This window comes from Calidris pugnax, unplaced genomic scaffold (genome assembly GCF_001431845.1).
Source record: "Calidris pugnax isolate Ruff unplaced genomic scaffold, ASM143184v1 scaffold349, whole genome shotgun sequence".
In the NCBI taxonomy this organism is placed as follows: Eukaryota; Metazoa; Chordata; class Aves; order Charadriiformes; family Scolopacidae; genus Calidris; species Calidris pugnax.
Window position 1 is genome coordinate 1944012 of NW_015091088.1, and position 16836 is coordinate 1960847.

Genomic DNA, 16836 nt, shown 5'->3' on the forward strand with positions numbered 1-16836 from the left:
GATAGTAAATAGTAGAAACAGGCTAACGTCTTAAAGAGCAACTGCCCAGGCCAGCTCTTCAGCTGGCTGAAATCTTGTTCAGACCTGTTTAGGTAACTGCAGCTGATTGAGCTGCACGGATTTGCAGCAGTGGTGGATCTGCTGCCCCATCCCGTTTCCATGCCAGGCTCCATTCATCATGAGGAGAGGGAGCAAAAACAAAAAAAAGTGTGGACAGGCTCTTCACTCTCCATACTCTGAGTGTTTGGGCAGTCTTGCATATTTACGGGGAAGCTGAGATGCAGAATATGTCTTTCTACTCTTGCACTTGCTGCTGGCCCAGAATAGATTGTCTAGGTGCAATGAAGTGGTACTGGGTCAAGTAACACCGAGGAGGCTCTGGGCAGCATCTCAAAAACAGGTCAAACTGAGGTGCGGGGGAAAGTGTGGTCCTCCCAAACTCATTGTGTGCTTCATTCTAAATGTCCTCCCTCGACAGACCTCAGATCCCACGCTAGTTTTTAAATAGAATTAAAAAAGCAGCTTGTGAATATCGAGTGACTGGAATGCATTTCCATAACCACTGCTGCTTCATCCCATCATCAGTATTTTTCCACACCAGTCAGGCATCAGGCTCATTTGTGCAATTTTGTCACACTTGCCAGTTCAGTAAGAGGACAGTCCTTAAGAAAGTTGGGGTGAAGGCCAAGCTGTGACTCTTTCTCTGCCTTCCGGCACAGACACAGCAGCAACAAAAACAGGCATCCAGAAAGAGAAAAATCACTAAAATGTACTTTTAAATGACAGGTTGGATGACGATCAGCCCTTGTTCATTTTTACCCAGCCTCCACTCTTGGGCAGGAGACATACAGGGTAGTTCTTAAGTTCTTTATTTCCCCCTTGTTGGCTCATTTTAAATCCTGTGTGCGTTCAGCAGCTAACCCAGAGTTTCTGCCTGTTGGAAGCTGACTGGTGGAAGATGATGAACAACAGTGCAGACATGCTCACAGGGTCTTAGTTCAAGTGTAGAAGAGGGGAGACTCCTAACTGCTGTTTCCCGAATGATTTAGCTCTATCCACTTCTGGAATGAAGATTTAATTCCATAGGCAGCACGGCACTTGTGAAAATCCTGTTCTTAAATCCTAATTCAAGAAAGCTTGCTTGACTTCATTATATACACCAACCATAAATGTCTGTTTGAAAAGGAAGTATATGTTTAAGTGCTCTCTTAATTAGGTCTGTCTCTGATCTGCCTCCAATACAAAACCACAGTATAAAAGTGGTGGACAAAGCCAAGGCAACAGGGTGAATTTTTATTTTTTTATTTTTTTTTTTAATTTTGGCCTTTTCAGATTTTTTTGTGTTCAGATTAGCAGCAGACTTCTCTGCCTCACTGTATGTTTTTCAGGGCCTTGTGTACAGTGTCTAATGTTCCTTTCAGGCTGCATATAAATCACATTGCAATGTCACTGTAGGAATTTGTTTAAAGATGTAGGGAAATTGATAGCCATGTGGAATTATTAGCTCTCAGTCTTCAGAACACATTCTCAGCCTTCCTTCCTCTCTGCTTTTTCAGTCTGTCTCAACCCGCATATCTCCCAGCTCCCGGACTCCTAAATCAAGATCTGCACTAACCCTCCCTCTGCAGCAACACTGACCAAAAAAGCAAATTACTAAGGGTGTGGGGAAAGGGGGGCACTGAAATGCTCTCCGCTGGAAAGTTCGTACGGGAGAAAATACTAAACTCTTCAAAAGCAGGCTTAGCATCTGCTTTCATGTCTCATAATAGTCTGGTGTCCTATGGTGGGAGCTCTAGGGCAGAGAAAGTCAGATTCACAAAGGCGTTTCAGCTGCAAAATTTCTCTGGTTTTATATGACATAAATACCCAAAGAGGAGATAGTTCCTGCACTTTGGTTTTCAAAAGAACCGAATGCCAGACTTTGTGATGTTTTTCAGCACCTCTGCCTGTGGCTGGAGTTTCCAACCTTTATGGCATTCAGCATCTTTGCAGGGTTTTAGTCCTGTTTTGGCACTGGGCTTGGGCACAGATTGTTCACTGTTTAGCTACCCTGGTTAAGGCTGCTTCAGCGATGTCTCAGCTTCTCTCTAGCATGTACAACAGAGGTGAACACCCAGGCCCCACCGATACCATTGAGCATATTTTTAGGAGAGGCAAGGACTTGCTGAGAGGTTTTAAAAAAAACATTTCTCTGAAATAAGTCTGCCTGTTGGTTCACAATCCACCCAGAAAAAGGCAGACAGGTCCTCTAAGCAGGGGTAGGGTGCTGGAGAGTGGTATGCCACCCTAGTGTTTTCCTCCTGTCTGTATATGTCACATACTGTACTCTCTTCTTACTAGGAAGCATTAATGGTTTGTTATTTTGTTTTGCTTTCTGCTAATGCTGTCTTTGCTCTCCAGGACCTGCTGAGAAGGGAAAGCAGTGAATTTGCCCCCATGGTGAGAGACCCTTTCTATGTGCTCAGCGCAGGAGCCAGGTAAGTATATGTTAATGTCCCTTTTGTCACTGCGGGGTGAGCTCTTGCCATCCCGATGCCAGTAGCAGTTGTCGTGTGTTGTCTGTGTAAACAGATGGATCCTGACAGGCTAGAGAAAACATCTGGGTGTTCTGTGCCCAGCAGAGTTAGGAGTAAGTTGCTGTGAGCTTTACTGTTCACTATAGACATTAAATCACTGTCAAGTCCTCCTCATGTCTTGTTGGAGCATGTTTCTGTAGCAGATCTGCAGCTACGTAACTCCTAAAATGTGTTTATCTGCTGTTGGAACTCACATCCAGATGGAATCATAACTGAAGGATTCTAAAGGAAAAAATACCTTGATGTCCCACTCTGGTTTTCTCCAGTCCAGGATGCTGCCTCCTCAAAAACAAGTGAACATTTGCACAGACTTAACCCAGGAGGTTTCATTTATCCTCCTGAATTGGGAGCTTGCGTTTAGGCTGCTTTCCTTTGTGCAGGCAGGATATTTTGCTCAACAACAGGGGAGAGAGAATTGGTTTTAAAAATAGAAAAGTGTAATCATAAAACTCATAATATTAGGACTTACGTAACTATCCACTTAGCAGCGGATTGTTTTGAAGTTAAGTAGAACTGAAGTTGATCTTGCTGTATTTACATTTAAATAATAAATAGATGCTTGCCCTAAGCTCCGAGTGCCCAAACAGCTAACTCATATTACAGTAAAAACCATCAAGAGAGACTAAAAGAATTACTCACAAAGGAGCTCTGTTTCTCACAAACTTGCAGTAAATGTCAACCACTCTGTTGTCACAGTGGGAGTTAACACTGCTGTCTCCAAAGGTTTTGCCATGCAGCTCTGGGTCAGGGAGCAACAGCTAGAATTTGAGGAAGGCTCCTAGTCTAGCTTGATGTTACTTCTGACTGGCTAGCCATTTTTGCCACTAAGAAGACATAAAAGTTGTTTTAGAGGGACTTAATCTGCCTTCAGGCACATCCTTTTATAATTTTTTTAAACATGCCCGTCTACTTTAATTTGGAATAACTTTTTCCATCTTTTTTCTTAAGAGAACAATACAACTGTTTTAGTTCATCCTGCCTCCCCATTTTTTCTAGAGAAGGCATTTCATCATTCTTCTCAATAATTACTTGCTGCTTCCTTCCCCCCCCAACCTATTTTCCAAGTAATGGGATTGAACACCCGCACTGAAAACAAGTTTATTGGGGCACGAAATGTAGGTTTCTCATTTTCATGCTTCACTGCACAAAGATTATTGGTATTAACTTAACAGTCTTATGATGTTTCTGCTGGGTAGGCATTCTGCATGCTCTGCAAGCATATTTCTTCTGGAAGACGTGAGGTTGCTTTCCCTTCTTGATTAGAATTGGATTTCCCAAAAGATAAAACGAAAAGATGAGGGAAGATAGGAGAAAGCCCTTGGCTCTGAGAACACAGGGTCCCACTACACAGGCTGCAAATCACTGCTGATGAGCCTCAGCTACTGAATGATTTTTCTTATGTTACTGCACCTGAAATGACTTGAAGGAGAATGGGCATGAGTTTTGGAAGACACAGGGCTCTGAACGTGCACTGCTGAAGCCAGCAGAAGCTTTACATTTAACTCTCAGTGAGTACGAGATCTGAATCTTCCACAGACTGAAAAGGACAGGTAGACTAGGACCTTACCCGTGTGTAAATGATTCACAGAAGGAGTTCCACTGTTTGGGATACTGGTGAACATTCTCCTGCCCTAGTGTGAGTGAGTATTTCACAGTCTGGTTCGTATGGGATTATTGAGCATCTTTAATCCATCCCCTAAGAGATGCAGCCTTTGTTTGTCCTATGATTGTCAGCCCAAAATCGATGGCTTTCTAGCCGGTCCTCTCACATCTATCACCATCCTGTTGGTGTTGGCAGCATACTCCGTGCACAGGCCCTTCAGGGAAGGCAATAGCAGGCAGTAGGAATTATGCTTCTAGGTTTCCTTGGGACAGTTGTTTAATGTGCTGGAGAGGAGATGGGACCATCCCTACTGCATCCCTACTGCCTCTCTTGCTCAAGTAGGAAAACTGTCAAATGGTGAAGTTACAGAAACCCTGGTCAGCAATCACTTGGTCTGCTCACACATGCTCCATGACTTATGCTGCTCCCCTGGTGTCATACAATAGCTGTCTCATAAGCACTGTTGGGAACAGTTGTTGCTCCACCAGTTTTAGAATCCACAATTGCTTCCACAGTAGGAGAGATCGTTCAATTAGAGAATTACCATCTGGTGTTTCTGATAAACACTGAGCATCTGAAAAGAATACACATTGCTACTGTCCAGGAACCACAGACAATACCAAGAGCAGTCTGTCTGGGAAGTTTCCCCACCCCCAGGCAAAGGCTGCCAAATTCTATTCTCAGTCACACCAGAATAAAGCCAGAACGACCCATGGCTTTGACAGAGTTATTCTTAATTTGTACCAGTACATCTGAGAGCAAATTTGGGTCCCAAGTCTGAAACGTCACAGATTGGCAGTGTTGGATTGTTTGAACAATGCATCTCAAGAACAGAAAATATATTGGCAGTATAGCTTTATTGTATTTTATTGTTTTATGGTATGGCCTCATGTTTTTAGGCCATCTTCTCTTGCATCTGCTAGTGCTATTATTACTGTTCATTTTGTTTTCCGGCTAAATAGCCATACTGGCAAGTAGGTTTGGTTGTGTATTCTGAGCAGGATCCTCACTTCAAAGCCGAGACAGTTTTTCTCAGACTCACATGAGAACATCTTAAAAGACCTGGAAGGAATAATTCAATCTGCTGGCTTTGTGGCCTTGACATCCGTTTGTGGTTGAAATGTATTGGCTTTGTTTTTTGTAACACCTGCCTATCTGAGTGAAGCTCTTCTTTTTTTTTTTTTTTTTAATTCCAAAGTTGTGAGAACATTTTTTTATTTTTGCCGCAGTCAAAATAGTGCATTTTTTGACCTCACTTTTTTCTTGGAGAGAGTTGAATCATTTTAATGGCACCTTTCCAAAAGGAGCAGATAACATTATGGGAAATTTTGGCTCATAAAGCTGAAATTCTTAAAATTATCAGCAATTGCGAACAGAGTTTGATGGTAGATGATGTCAAGTGGTCTTTCTTACAGCAGTCACTACTAGCCCCACCTGTAACAAACCAAATTAAAAGCAAGGCTGGAAAGGACACCAGGCACTTAAGTTTTCCAAAACTTTTTTTTTTCTATTCAGTTATTGCTGTGATGCTGCTACATGTGCGCACACGTGTGTGTGATCGAGCACACGCTGCAAATGCTGGGAGATGGCAAGTGGGTATGGATCTGGCTCTGTGCCCCTAGCAACAGCTTCAAAGCACAACTGTACCTCACCTAGATCAGCAGGCACTGACCCAGGCCTCTGATATGGTTGCATAATTTGCTCATTAAGGAGGTGCACAAGAACTTTTCTTGCTTATTGATTAAGTATTGATCTCATCATGGTTTGTCTCTTGGTTTTTAGGTCTTTCAGCAAGGAAGAAAGGAGCCAGTCAGAAAAAATGGCATTCACAAGTTATTATCCCCATCCTCACCACAGCAGCGAGGTTGTCACCGGGTCCGCCACACTGACTGAGAATCACAAGGTCTCAGAACTTTCCAGGCCAGATAGCAGGACTTCTGTATTTGCCCCATCTGCAACAGAGGCAAGACAAAGTTGTAAGAACATTTTTTTATTTTTGCCGCAGTCAAAATAGTGCATTTTTTGACCTCACTTTTTTCTTGGAGAGAGTTGAATCATTTTAATGGCACCTTTCCAAAAGGAGCAGATAACATTATGGGAAATTTTGGCTCATAAAGCTGAAATTCTTAAAATTATCAGCAATTGCGAACAGAGTTTGATGGTAGATGATGTCAAGTGGTCTTTCTTACAGCAGTCACTACTAGCCCCACCTGTAACAAACCAAATTAAAAGCAAGGCTGGAAAGGACACCAGGCACTTAAGTTTTCCAAAACTTTTTTTTTTCTATTCAGTTATTGCTGTGATGCTGCTACATGTGCGCACACGTGTGTGTGATCGAGCACACGCTGCAAATGCTGGGAGATGGCAAGTGGGTATGGATCTGGCTCTGTGCCCCTAGCAACAGCTTCAAAGCACAACTGTACCTCACCTAGATCAGCAGGCACTGACCCAGGCCTCTGATATGGTTGCATAATTTGCTCATTAAGGAGGTGCACAAGAACTTTTCTTGCTTATTGATTAAGTATTGATCTCATCATGGTTTGTCTCTTGGTTTTTAGGTCTTTCAGCAAGGAAGAAAGGAGCCAGTCAGAAAAAATGGCATTCACAAGTTATTATCCCCATCCTCACCACAGCAGCGAGGTTGTCACCGGGTCCGCCACACTGACTGAGAATCACAAGGTCTCAGAACTTTCCAGGCCAGATAGCAGGACTTCTGTATTTGCCCCATCTGCAACAGAGGCAAGAAGTCATTATCCTGAGCAAAAGAAAGGCTTTAAACCCTTGTTCCTTAACCTTACTCCTTCTGGATCTGACCAGTCTTCCCCTAATCCAGCCACTCAGACTCCCTCAGACTTCCAGAGTGCAGGTGATGACCAGGCTCTGAGACAGCATCATGCCAAACGAGATGCTGTTCCCCCTGAGGGCAACGGTAATATTCAGGTACAGCCTTTGGATGCTGTCCAGGATAGATCCCCTGAGACTCCCACAGAAGAAATGATGTGGAGAAGGAAAGCCGGGCTGCTTCACAGATCCCTCCCACCCAAAGTGGTGTGGACTCATTCGGTCAAGGACAATGGCTATCCGGTGTCTCCTCCAGCAGCTGGGCCAAAGTTGTCCCAGAAGTGGCAGTCCCTGCTGACACAGAGCAGCACCTCTTCTGACCCAGAGACTCCTTCTCCCCAGGGGACAACTCATCTCCGGATCTCGGAGTCGGGCCTGCAGCTCACTCCCCCACCGTTGCTGCAGGACGATGAAGACGACGAGGTGTTTGTCATGCCTTCCCAGCCCAGTGTTGTCACTCCACCCTTTGCACCCCCACCGCCATCCCGTCCTCTTCCCGAGCTGAGCTCTTGCACTTCTGCAAATGGCATGGAGGAATTCCCACCTCCTCCCCCACCGGCGGTGCTTGAGGGGAATGGGGCAGCTGGAGACAAATCCACCAGGCTCGCAGAGGAGGCCAAAGTGAGGTAAGGGAGGGCTGTAACGCAGCGTCTCGGGCGTTGTAGGGCCATATACAGTAAGATATGCGGGGCTCCAGACAAATGGGACTGACCTCCCCAGCTCTGCGTGCTGCGACGACCAGCCCACAGCTGCTGGCTGAACGGGGAGCTTGCAGAGGAGCGCACGTGTTACGAGGGGAGAGGGACAGACAGACAGACTCACTGCTGCTAGGCTTTGCTGGCTGCCAAAATCGTTGTCAAGTGATGTGGCCAGGGCAGGGCACAAAGTAAGAAGGCCAAAGGCTTTGTGGCCCACCAGCAGATGCACTGACAGGTGCTTAGGAAGCAAGGCAAAGGGGGTTATGGGTGGGAAACTATCCTGGTCTCCTTCTCCCTGCAGTTACCGTATGGATTTCAGTGGAGTTGCTTCTTACTCACTGCTGACTCCTTCCAGTTACTGGTTTTTCAGAGAGAACTGTGAAAATCCATGACAGTTTTTCCAAACAGTTAGAGTTTCCCAGAATACATTTTAAACCTGGCACAAAAATAATGCTGTTATGAAACAGTGACCATCTGCCAAGAAGCGACAACACAAATATGTCACAGTAACATTGTATAGTGAATTTTTCCTGAAGGATAGGACTTTGGGCTAGGTGCCCAGCTAGTCTAACTGGCACAGCTTCCCTCACTCCCAGGAAGCTGCTCTGATTTCCACCTGGGAAGAATCTGGCTGGGGCTGTGGTAGTGGTTGGTTTTTCCAACAAAGGAACAAAGGAGTATAAACTGCTCAGGATGGTGCTCCCAGGTGGTGAGACACAACATCCCCAGCCTGTGAGCAGAAAACAAACTGACTTGTCGCTCGCTAGTTCCTTCTGTGTTGGAATGACAAAACAGCAGTGTCCAGGTTGAGGGGACAATATGCTTCTGGTGCCAGGAGTTTCATACTGTGGGTCTTTCCGTTCCTTGTTGAAGTGAGAAGTAAGAGACAAAAATAAGCGAGAGAGAAGGAAAACTTAATTTGTCATAGCCCTTCACCATGTGTTCACAATGGTCCTGTGCGGTAAATTTATCTTCATCTCACAGAATTTTTCTGTCCATAGCAGCTTCAAAAGCTTTCCCAAAGCCCTGGCCGAGAGGGACATAACAGGGTTGGGCACCAGTATCGGTGAAAATAATTGCCCCCTCTCACCACCTGCGTCAAAGAGGACTAGCTCTCCATCTGCTGTGGATAAGCAGCATCAGTTGCCTGCTTCTTCTGAAGGGCCTCAAAGCGCTGATAGCCAGCCCATAACTCAACCTGAAGGCAACCACAGAGAGCCAGCAGTCATCACTGGAGAGTCAGAAAACAGCAACCTGGACTCCGGGGTACTCAGCGCAGCACCTCCAGTGAAGGCAAAGAAAAAGACCCCGGAGGATATTAAGTCAGAGGCTCTAGCAAAAGAAATTGTCCATAAAGACAAGTCTCTGGCTGACATCCTGGATCCAGATTCCAAAATGAAGACAACTATGGACTTAATGGAAGGGCTTTTCCCCAGTGGAACCAGCTTGCTGAAGGAGAACAACATGAAAAGAAAGATGACGCAGAAGAAAGCTATCAGGACAGCAGTCGAAGATGACGTGTAAGCACTGCTTGTTTGGGTTGTGGGCTGGTGTCACAGCAGAACTGGCTGTTTGCTTGCTTGTAAGGACAAGGGCTGTGCAGAATTTTTCCACATCTGTACAGGTGGATGCTGGCAGAGAGTGATTTCCTCGGTTCCCAGCTGTGAGGACTGGCAGGGCATTTCTGAACACCTTTTCTCCCAAGCTCGGCTGTAGCATGGCCTTTGAGCTCACTTCTCTGGGCTGTGTAAAAAACAATGCTGAGTTTGGGAATAGGGCAGGAAATGACCCATCTCTGGAGGTCTTATTTGATTTTGCTATCTTAACCTTTGTGATCTGAAGCAGTTCAGTCCAAAGCACAGTAACAGAGATATAGGACTAAAGTCAGGACCAAAACAGTGGCAGGCAGAAAGATAAGAAGAGGCAAATTTCGGAAGGAGGGGTGGGGGTGCCTCCTTACTACAGGGGAATGCAAAGATCAGCCCAAGTCCTCCATTGTGTTTTTTTTTTTTAAGATAGAGACAGCTGGAGAACCATATAGAAATAAGTCGTATTGCATCTTGCTAGATAACACGGTCTGACTAGCCATCACCAGCTGCGCTGCACTGATTTACCTTCAGCAAGGAGCTGATCCCATATAGTTTTTAACCCGTCAACATTTAAACGGAGCAGCTGCTCTGTCCTGTGCAAGGGAGATTGGAAAGCAGCTGACCTGCACCCTCTGATGGCAGGAATCGGCCATTTCCTTTGTGGTTAATAGCACTGGGGAGGTACCAGAGGGAGTGCTGGAAAACCATGGATCTAGGCATGGGGAAAAAGTCAGGTTCAGACTGAACTCCTCCTTTCTCTTCGCTGTGGTGCAGGAGAGAAGAAAAGGAAGCTCCTGTGACCCTGGTCACCTGTCCTGCTTATTACAGTGTTTCAGCACCCAAAGCAGAACTGCTGAATAAAATTAAGGACTTGCCAGAAGAAGTAGGTGAGGAAGAGGAGCTGCTGGACATCAATGAGAAGAAGGTAAATTCAGCACACTCCACCATTTTCTGGTTACATTCCTGAAATAGTAATAAGCCCTAAAGTAAAGTGCATTTCTATTTGATGTCAGCTTTTGGCAGTCCCAAGTTGCGTGGGGGCTGGGTGCATTTACTGTAGGAAGCTCCGTTAGCGTGACACAGATTGAATGAGAAAGATCTAATCTGAGTACTCTCTGCAAATTTGAATACAAACCTTGCATAACCCTGAAGCGGGCCTGCAGAACTCCAGATGCCAGGTGTACAGGTTGTAAGAGGCTGTCCCTGTCCCATAGCAAGGAAGGAAAATGGAGAGGTGAAGTGACTTGAGCAAGGACAGCTCGGGTTAGAAACAGGAACAGAATGCAGTTAGTGACTGTGCTGTCTGAGAGCATGAGGTTTCGCCCTAGGATTTTCTTCTTCAGTGAAGCCAATTTACCCATTTTACCTGCTGTCTGTGCTCACTGCCTCCAAAGAAACACTCATTACTCTTTATACCCCACGCTTTATAGTTTCCCTGACGTGCCGAAAGCCACGTGTGCCTCAGCAGCTCAGTCAGCACAAGCTCGATGTGATGCCTTGGGTGGGAGGAGAGCAGGGCAGGAGAGGAGGAAACGTTTTCCTCTCTTACTGCAGCTGCATTTCACTGAGGAGCAGCCCCCGCAGTTCTTGCTGCAGGCTTGGGTGCTCTGTCTTCCGGGGCTTTTACAGGGCCTTTTAATTTGCCCCTGTGGTTGTTTCACATTGGTTATGTGGTAATTACAGACATGTTGCGCAGCTCACAAATCCCAAGGAGCCACAGGCCTGTCTGTGCCTCTCTTCACACACCTACGACCTTGGTGTCAAAAGCAGCTGTGCCAGCCCGCCTGTAGATTTAAAACATCCTACATTGCACTGGGCAGCCTGTATTTCATGCTGTTTGTACAACAGCAGAGTTTAAACATACTGAAGTATACAAATATTTGGGCATATCCCATTTTCCGTAAATATAGTACTTAATTCTTCCTGCACTGAAATCAGGCATGGATTTAAAGAAAGGCTCCCAAACTCAGCCTCTCTGTCCAAGTGTAGAGAATTAATGTATTTCCAGCACAACTCCACATTTTCTCTGTGGGTCCTCATCCCCATGCCAAGTGTAAAAAAGCAGAGAGAAGATGTGAGGCTGAGTGATGTTCATGAGGATATAATTTGTCCTGCAACCCTGACTTGGACAGAGCTCACCCCTCTTTTTCATAATAAGGCAATCTTCTCATAGTAAGGCAATCTTTTTCATAGCAAGACAATCCTTATTGTTTCTGTTCTCAGCTTTTATCTGCTAAGCAAAATCTGCTCCCTACCAGGCTTTAATACAATGACAGCTAGAATGGGACCTCCATCAAAGTGCTCTGTAACACAAATTATAAGTATACAAATATAAGTATACAAATTATAAGTACTAAGTGAGTAGATTAGCCCTATTTTGTGGAGCATTTGAGGTGCAGGTAGGATCCTGACAAGTCTTTGGGAGCTGTCACACCATGCCAATGGAACGGGTTAGAGACACTCCCTGTGCCTGCCATCTCTTGTTTCTGTGGTCCTACACCAATTCTGGGTAGAAAGTCTACACAGATGGGTCATGAATGTGTTGCTAATCAAAAGCATTTGCCTAAGGCCTTTGTCTGTTGCTTTAATTATCTGTCCCAAGCCATTGGTTATACAGCATCCAGCTTCAAAGGTAATCGCAGCCCCTGCTGTGTCTGTAGCATTCGATTGATTCTTGGGGTACTGTTCACTTAAAAACTGTTTGCCTGCTTTATTCCATCATGAAAGGTAAGGGGTGATTAAACAAGACAAGGGTGCTGCTCCAAGGAGTCGGTGGACATGTTGCAAGCATCTGACAGGCTTGCAAGTAGATGTGAGCCTGCTCTGGAGGATGAGTCCCAAGCCTCAAAGGTTACATTAGCATGGAAAGACAGAAATAGATGGGAGTGACTAGGCTCAGACAGCAATATCTGCCTGGTATGTTTGTTCATGGTCTGTGTGAAAGAACATTTGCATAGGCATTATCTGAGAAGGCTGCTACACTGAGAGGTCATTTGGATAAACGAAGCTCATTTCCATTGTAAGTATGCAGAGGAGCTATATTGGTTGGCATTTGGGATTGCAGGAGAGTCACTGATTAATGAACACAAAGTAAATATTTCTACGTCCCTTCCGAGCAAAGGTGGGTCAGTCCCAGCAGTCCTGTAGCCTCCTGCTGCAGTTGGAGGACAGGTCTGCACCTTGAGCAAAGCTCCCAGAGCAGGGAGGAGCAACTGCCAGTTCTGAGCATCTCACTCCTCCTGAAAACCTGTCGAGGTTAATGCTGGACTTTATGTCCAGCCCATAGAGTCCTGCTATAGGGTTTTTTCCCTTGACACGCTAATAATTGAAAACAGATCCCTTCTTTTGGTCCTCAGGATTTGTTCCAGCAATCAACTGGTGATGACCTTGGATCTTTCTTTTGAAGGTAGCATTAGCATCATAGCACAGGGAAGGGCAAGTGTTGGTTCTTGTCTCTGGGTGCTGCCTGTCCTACTGAGGGGAGAATCCAAGTAAAGGAGTTTTGGTTGTCCCTTATCCTAGCAGGTGGGATTTGGTACCACCTTTGCTCTCCTCTTCTCCTAAACTGCACTGCTAACAAGCGGGGTGACTTAACAGCCATTCCAGCATAAGTCTGATGACTGACGTTAGTTTTAAGAGAGTATTACTGGCATTTTATTCAGCTTTTGCTGAATATGTGGAAGCTGACAGTAAGCCGTAGTGCAGCCATAAAACCGTGTGCTCCAGAGAATGCACGCAAAGTGTACCATCTAGTGGTGTCTGGCTAAACAGTGCTGGTGACTTCTCAGCTGTGAAACCAGCCTTTTAAATCCCACCCTGACAGGCCACCCCTGGGGATAAGGGCCAGTTCAGAGCAACCCCCAGCCTGACCTGGGTTTGAAGATCCTTTCTCCTTTGAAGTAGACTGCTTTTCCTACTTGAATTGACCATCAGTTTTGATGGAAAGAAGACTTAGAGAGAATATTTTCAGGCAACCTTGTGATTTATTCTGTTTCATCCTGCAGGGTTTACATGCAGAGTATATTAACATACATGTAATGGTGCCCCAGCAGGGCATAAACTGAAGAGACCAAAAATACCCAACCCTTGTATGAAGAGCTTTTCCTGCTCTCCATGCTCTCAGTTCTGAGTAAATGGAAGCAAGAATTCAAGCCCCAGGCCATAGACTTCTGCTTTTGCATATGTCTTTCCCGCAAATCCTAACAGAAATTAGGATCTCCAGCACATGTGCAGCACTGCTGTTTCTGGAGAAACTGAACCCTGGGGGCCTCCTTTTCTTCAGTAATGAAACAGTTGCCAGCATTTTCACAAAATGGGTGTGTACTCTCCATGTCTTAGCTCAGTCACTAAGCAAATTTAGAGCATCTTTGGTGTAAATGCTCACTTGATGCCTCTCTGCGTGAGGCAGTGCCTGCACAGGCAGGGAGTTTTGGTCACGGTTGAATTTGAGGCTTGCACCTCAACACTGAGGCAGCCAAGTAGGAAGCAGTCAGTAGGTTCAGGGTACTATAGGAGGGGAAAATATGTAACAATTCATCTTTCTTACTAATACGCAGTACCCAGTAAGTGTCAGCTCAGCCTCCTGTCATGCCATTAATACAGCTTAAATTAATTTTTCTGCCAGTTGTTTTATACAGTTCTCAGTCATAAAAACTACAACATCCAAACAAGAAATTTCAGGCTTGGGCAAGGAGTGGAGAAATATGCTGGAGATGTGGCTGTAGCTATTTTCACTCAGACACTTTAAAGAACCTACATCTTTCAGGTGTAGGTAGATGGGTATCAGAATGTGGTACATCAAATCATATGTCTCTTCTATAAACGTTCATTGATGGTAGAACAAATATATCATCATGCAATCTGATTGGGTACTCAGATTATCACCTAGATGTGGAACTTTGGAGTTTTCTCTGTTTCCTCCTTAAGGTCGTCTTTGTCAGCTCTTGCTGACTTGACCCTGCTCCTCAGGAACTGTACCCATATCCTCTTGTTGCTGTCACCCATATCCTCTTGTTTTCATCATCCATATGACCAGGGTGATCATGGTAACGGATGATGTGGCAATGTGTTTCCCTTCTGACAGGCTGAGCTCATCGGGAGCTTGACCCAGAAACTGGAAATCCTGAAGGAAGCCAAGGAGGGCCTGCTTGCAGACATTAAGATGAATAATGCTCTCGGAGAGGAGGTGGAGCTGTTGATCAGCACGCTATGCAAACCTAACGAGTTTGACAAGTACAAGATGTTCATTGGCGATTTGGATAAGGTGGTGAACCTCTTGCTCTCCCTCTCGGGACGCCTGGCCCGCGTAGAGAATGTTCTGAACAGTCTGGGGGAAAATGCCAACAGTGAAGAGCGGGTATGTATCTGCACAGCCACATCTTGGCCTTTTTCAGGGCACGGGACAGCAGCAGTCACAAGAACGTGGTTGTATAAGCTGGGACCTCCAAAGGCTCACAGGAAGGCAGTGTCCTTGTACGTATACATAAGCAGTAGGAAACATGGTTCTGACCCTAGGAATCTTGGTCACATTTTGTGTAAATGTGTCAGATCCTGCAGCTTTTGTTTTGAAACAGAATGGCCATGTTAAAGACAGCATGTCTGTGACCTGTGGCTGGAGGAGAGGCTGTATGGTGCTGTGCATTGTGGACCAACCCACTGCCTATTGCACATTTTAACATTCTTTGGGTGGTTGTGAGAGACAAAGCCAGATTTTCCTGGTAGTTGTTGCTTTCAAGCAAGTTTTACTGACTTTCTTGGAGCACTTTCTGCCCCCTGTTGACTAGGACATTCACAGTCTGATTCAGTGGGATTCACATTCCATCTGTGATGAGGAACTCATGTGCCTCCCCCAGGCTTTTGGCCGTGTGTCTGGGTGCTTAGCAGCCCAGAGGCGCCTCCCCGAGAGGTGTCAAACATGGTATCAGGAGGAAGGAGAGGGGTGATTGGTGGGTTTGGTCCTGCAGAAACTGAAGCACTCTCTCTGGTTTATGCAGAGTTCACTGAACGAGAAGAGGAAGCTGCTGGCTGGCCAGCACGAAGATGCCAGGGAACTGAAGGAAAACCTTGACCGTCGAGAACGGGTGGTCTTGGAGATCCTGGGCAACTACCTCTCTGAGGAACAGCTCCAGGATTACCAGCACTTTGTAAAGATGAAGTCTGCGCTCCTCATAGAGCAGCGAGAGCTAGACGATAAAATCAAACTGGGTCAGGAGCAGCTCAAGTGCCTGATGGAAAGCCTCCCCACAGACTTCACACCCAGGGATGCAACAGCAGCAGCTGCCCTCGCTGCGGCACTTGCTACCTCCGCTGGGGTCGGTGATAAAATACCTCCAGCAATCTCTTCCTCACTCTAACCTTTCCCAGGTGGACCTGGGATAAAGTCCTTCTGCTTGAGTCTTTTTAATCCAAGTACTTGGGAGATGGTTCTCTACAAAGACAATAAATGGAGACAAGTTTAAAACAAGATTTTAATGAAGGAAAAAAAAAAATAGCAATAATAAAGGTTTTATTTTCCTTTCCTTCCACCTTTGCTTCCTGGAAACTGACATCAGTGTGGAGGGAAATCTCCTCCTGCCAGAGATGAGGAAGAGTCTCATGAGAATTAAACACATTACCTTTAATAAAAAACATGACCTCCTCTCTTCCCTCCCTTTCCTGCCTACCTGGCACCTCATTAAATAATGAAGGATCTAAAAGAATGAAGCCTTAAAAATAAAACCAACCCATTCTACTGAACATTATTGATATTTATATTTTTTAAAGAACAAGACAGAATGTGTAAGTTTTTGTACATACTCTAATCAGTTACTTGATTCTACTTTGTTCTGTATGTAGAAAAAACATTTAATTTTGTATTTTGTGAAAACCTTAACAAAAAGAGGGAACCCCAAAGATAGTTATGCATTAGCTTGGAACATCTCTTTGTGGTTTTGTTGCTGTTGTTGTTGTTTTTTAATATAATAAAAGGCTACCAGAAGAAGCTTCAACTTGTTTCAACACATGCTAAATACACCATTAAGGAGATATATTGTGAACAAGATTTCAACCAGGAAAATGCAATCTTTCTTCTTCTGGATCTGATTCTGGAGTTATAGCATGCTTTTATGAGAACCTGCGTCTCAGGAGTCCAAGTTAGCATGAAGTAATGAACTCAGGTCTGGACTCACTGCAGGAGCTGGGGGGCAGTCTGTCGTCGTTTTGAGTAATCTAACTCGTGATCTGTGTTACTGTTGCAGCCTGAACGCATTTCCATGAGATGTGAGAGGAATCTCTAATGCGATTTTATAGGCCAGTTTTCATGAAGGGATGATGTACACTAGGACTTTTTTCATACAGCAGTACCTTATTTGTCTGAGCCCACTTCATCAGAAATTATTTCACAAGCAAGACAAGGCATTAACTTGAAATCCAATATTCTCTTCCTGCCCACAGAAATCATGCACATGTAATGGTAATGTTGTGTACCTTGGTGAGATAGACAAGAGTCTACCGTAAAGACTATTGGATTATTTCCTAGTCAGAGCAACCTG

At 45.1% G+C, this 16836-nt stretch overlaps 1 protein-coding gene across 5 annotated transcripts in view; it reads left to right on the forward strand.

Annotated features, from left to right (window-relative positions):
* SHROOM3 (shroom family member 3) overlaps positions 1-16286 on the forward strand; it is a 94823-nt gene extending 78537 nt beyond the window's left edge. For 4 of the 5 annotated variants that reach the window (XM_014957829.1, XM_014957831.1, XM_014957827.1 and 1 more), the window contains 7 exons: positions 2401-2477; positions 5962-6142; positions 6919-7646; positions 8720-9238; positions 10082-10232; positions 14391-14663; positions 15301-16286. In XM_014957829.1, the coding sequence (XP_014813315.1) occupies positions 2401-2477; positions 5962-6142; positions 6919-7646; positions 8720-9238; positions 10082-10232; positions 14391-14663; positions 15301-15660 (2289 nt within the window). In that variant the 3' untranslated portion in view covers positions 15661-16286. The remainder of the gene's footprint in view (positions 1-2400; positions 2478-5961; positions 6143-6918; positions 7647-8719; positions 9239-10081; positions 10233-14390; positions 14664-15300) is intronic. The other variant, XM_014957828.1, reaches the window with a different exon arrangement.
* Positions 16287-16836: the final 550 nt, after the last annotated feature.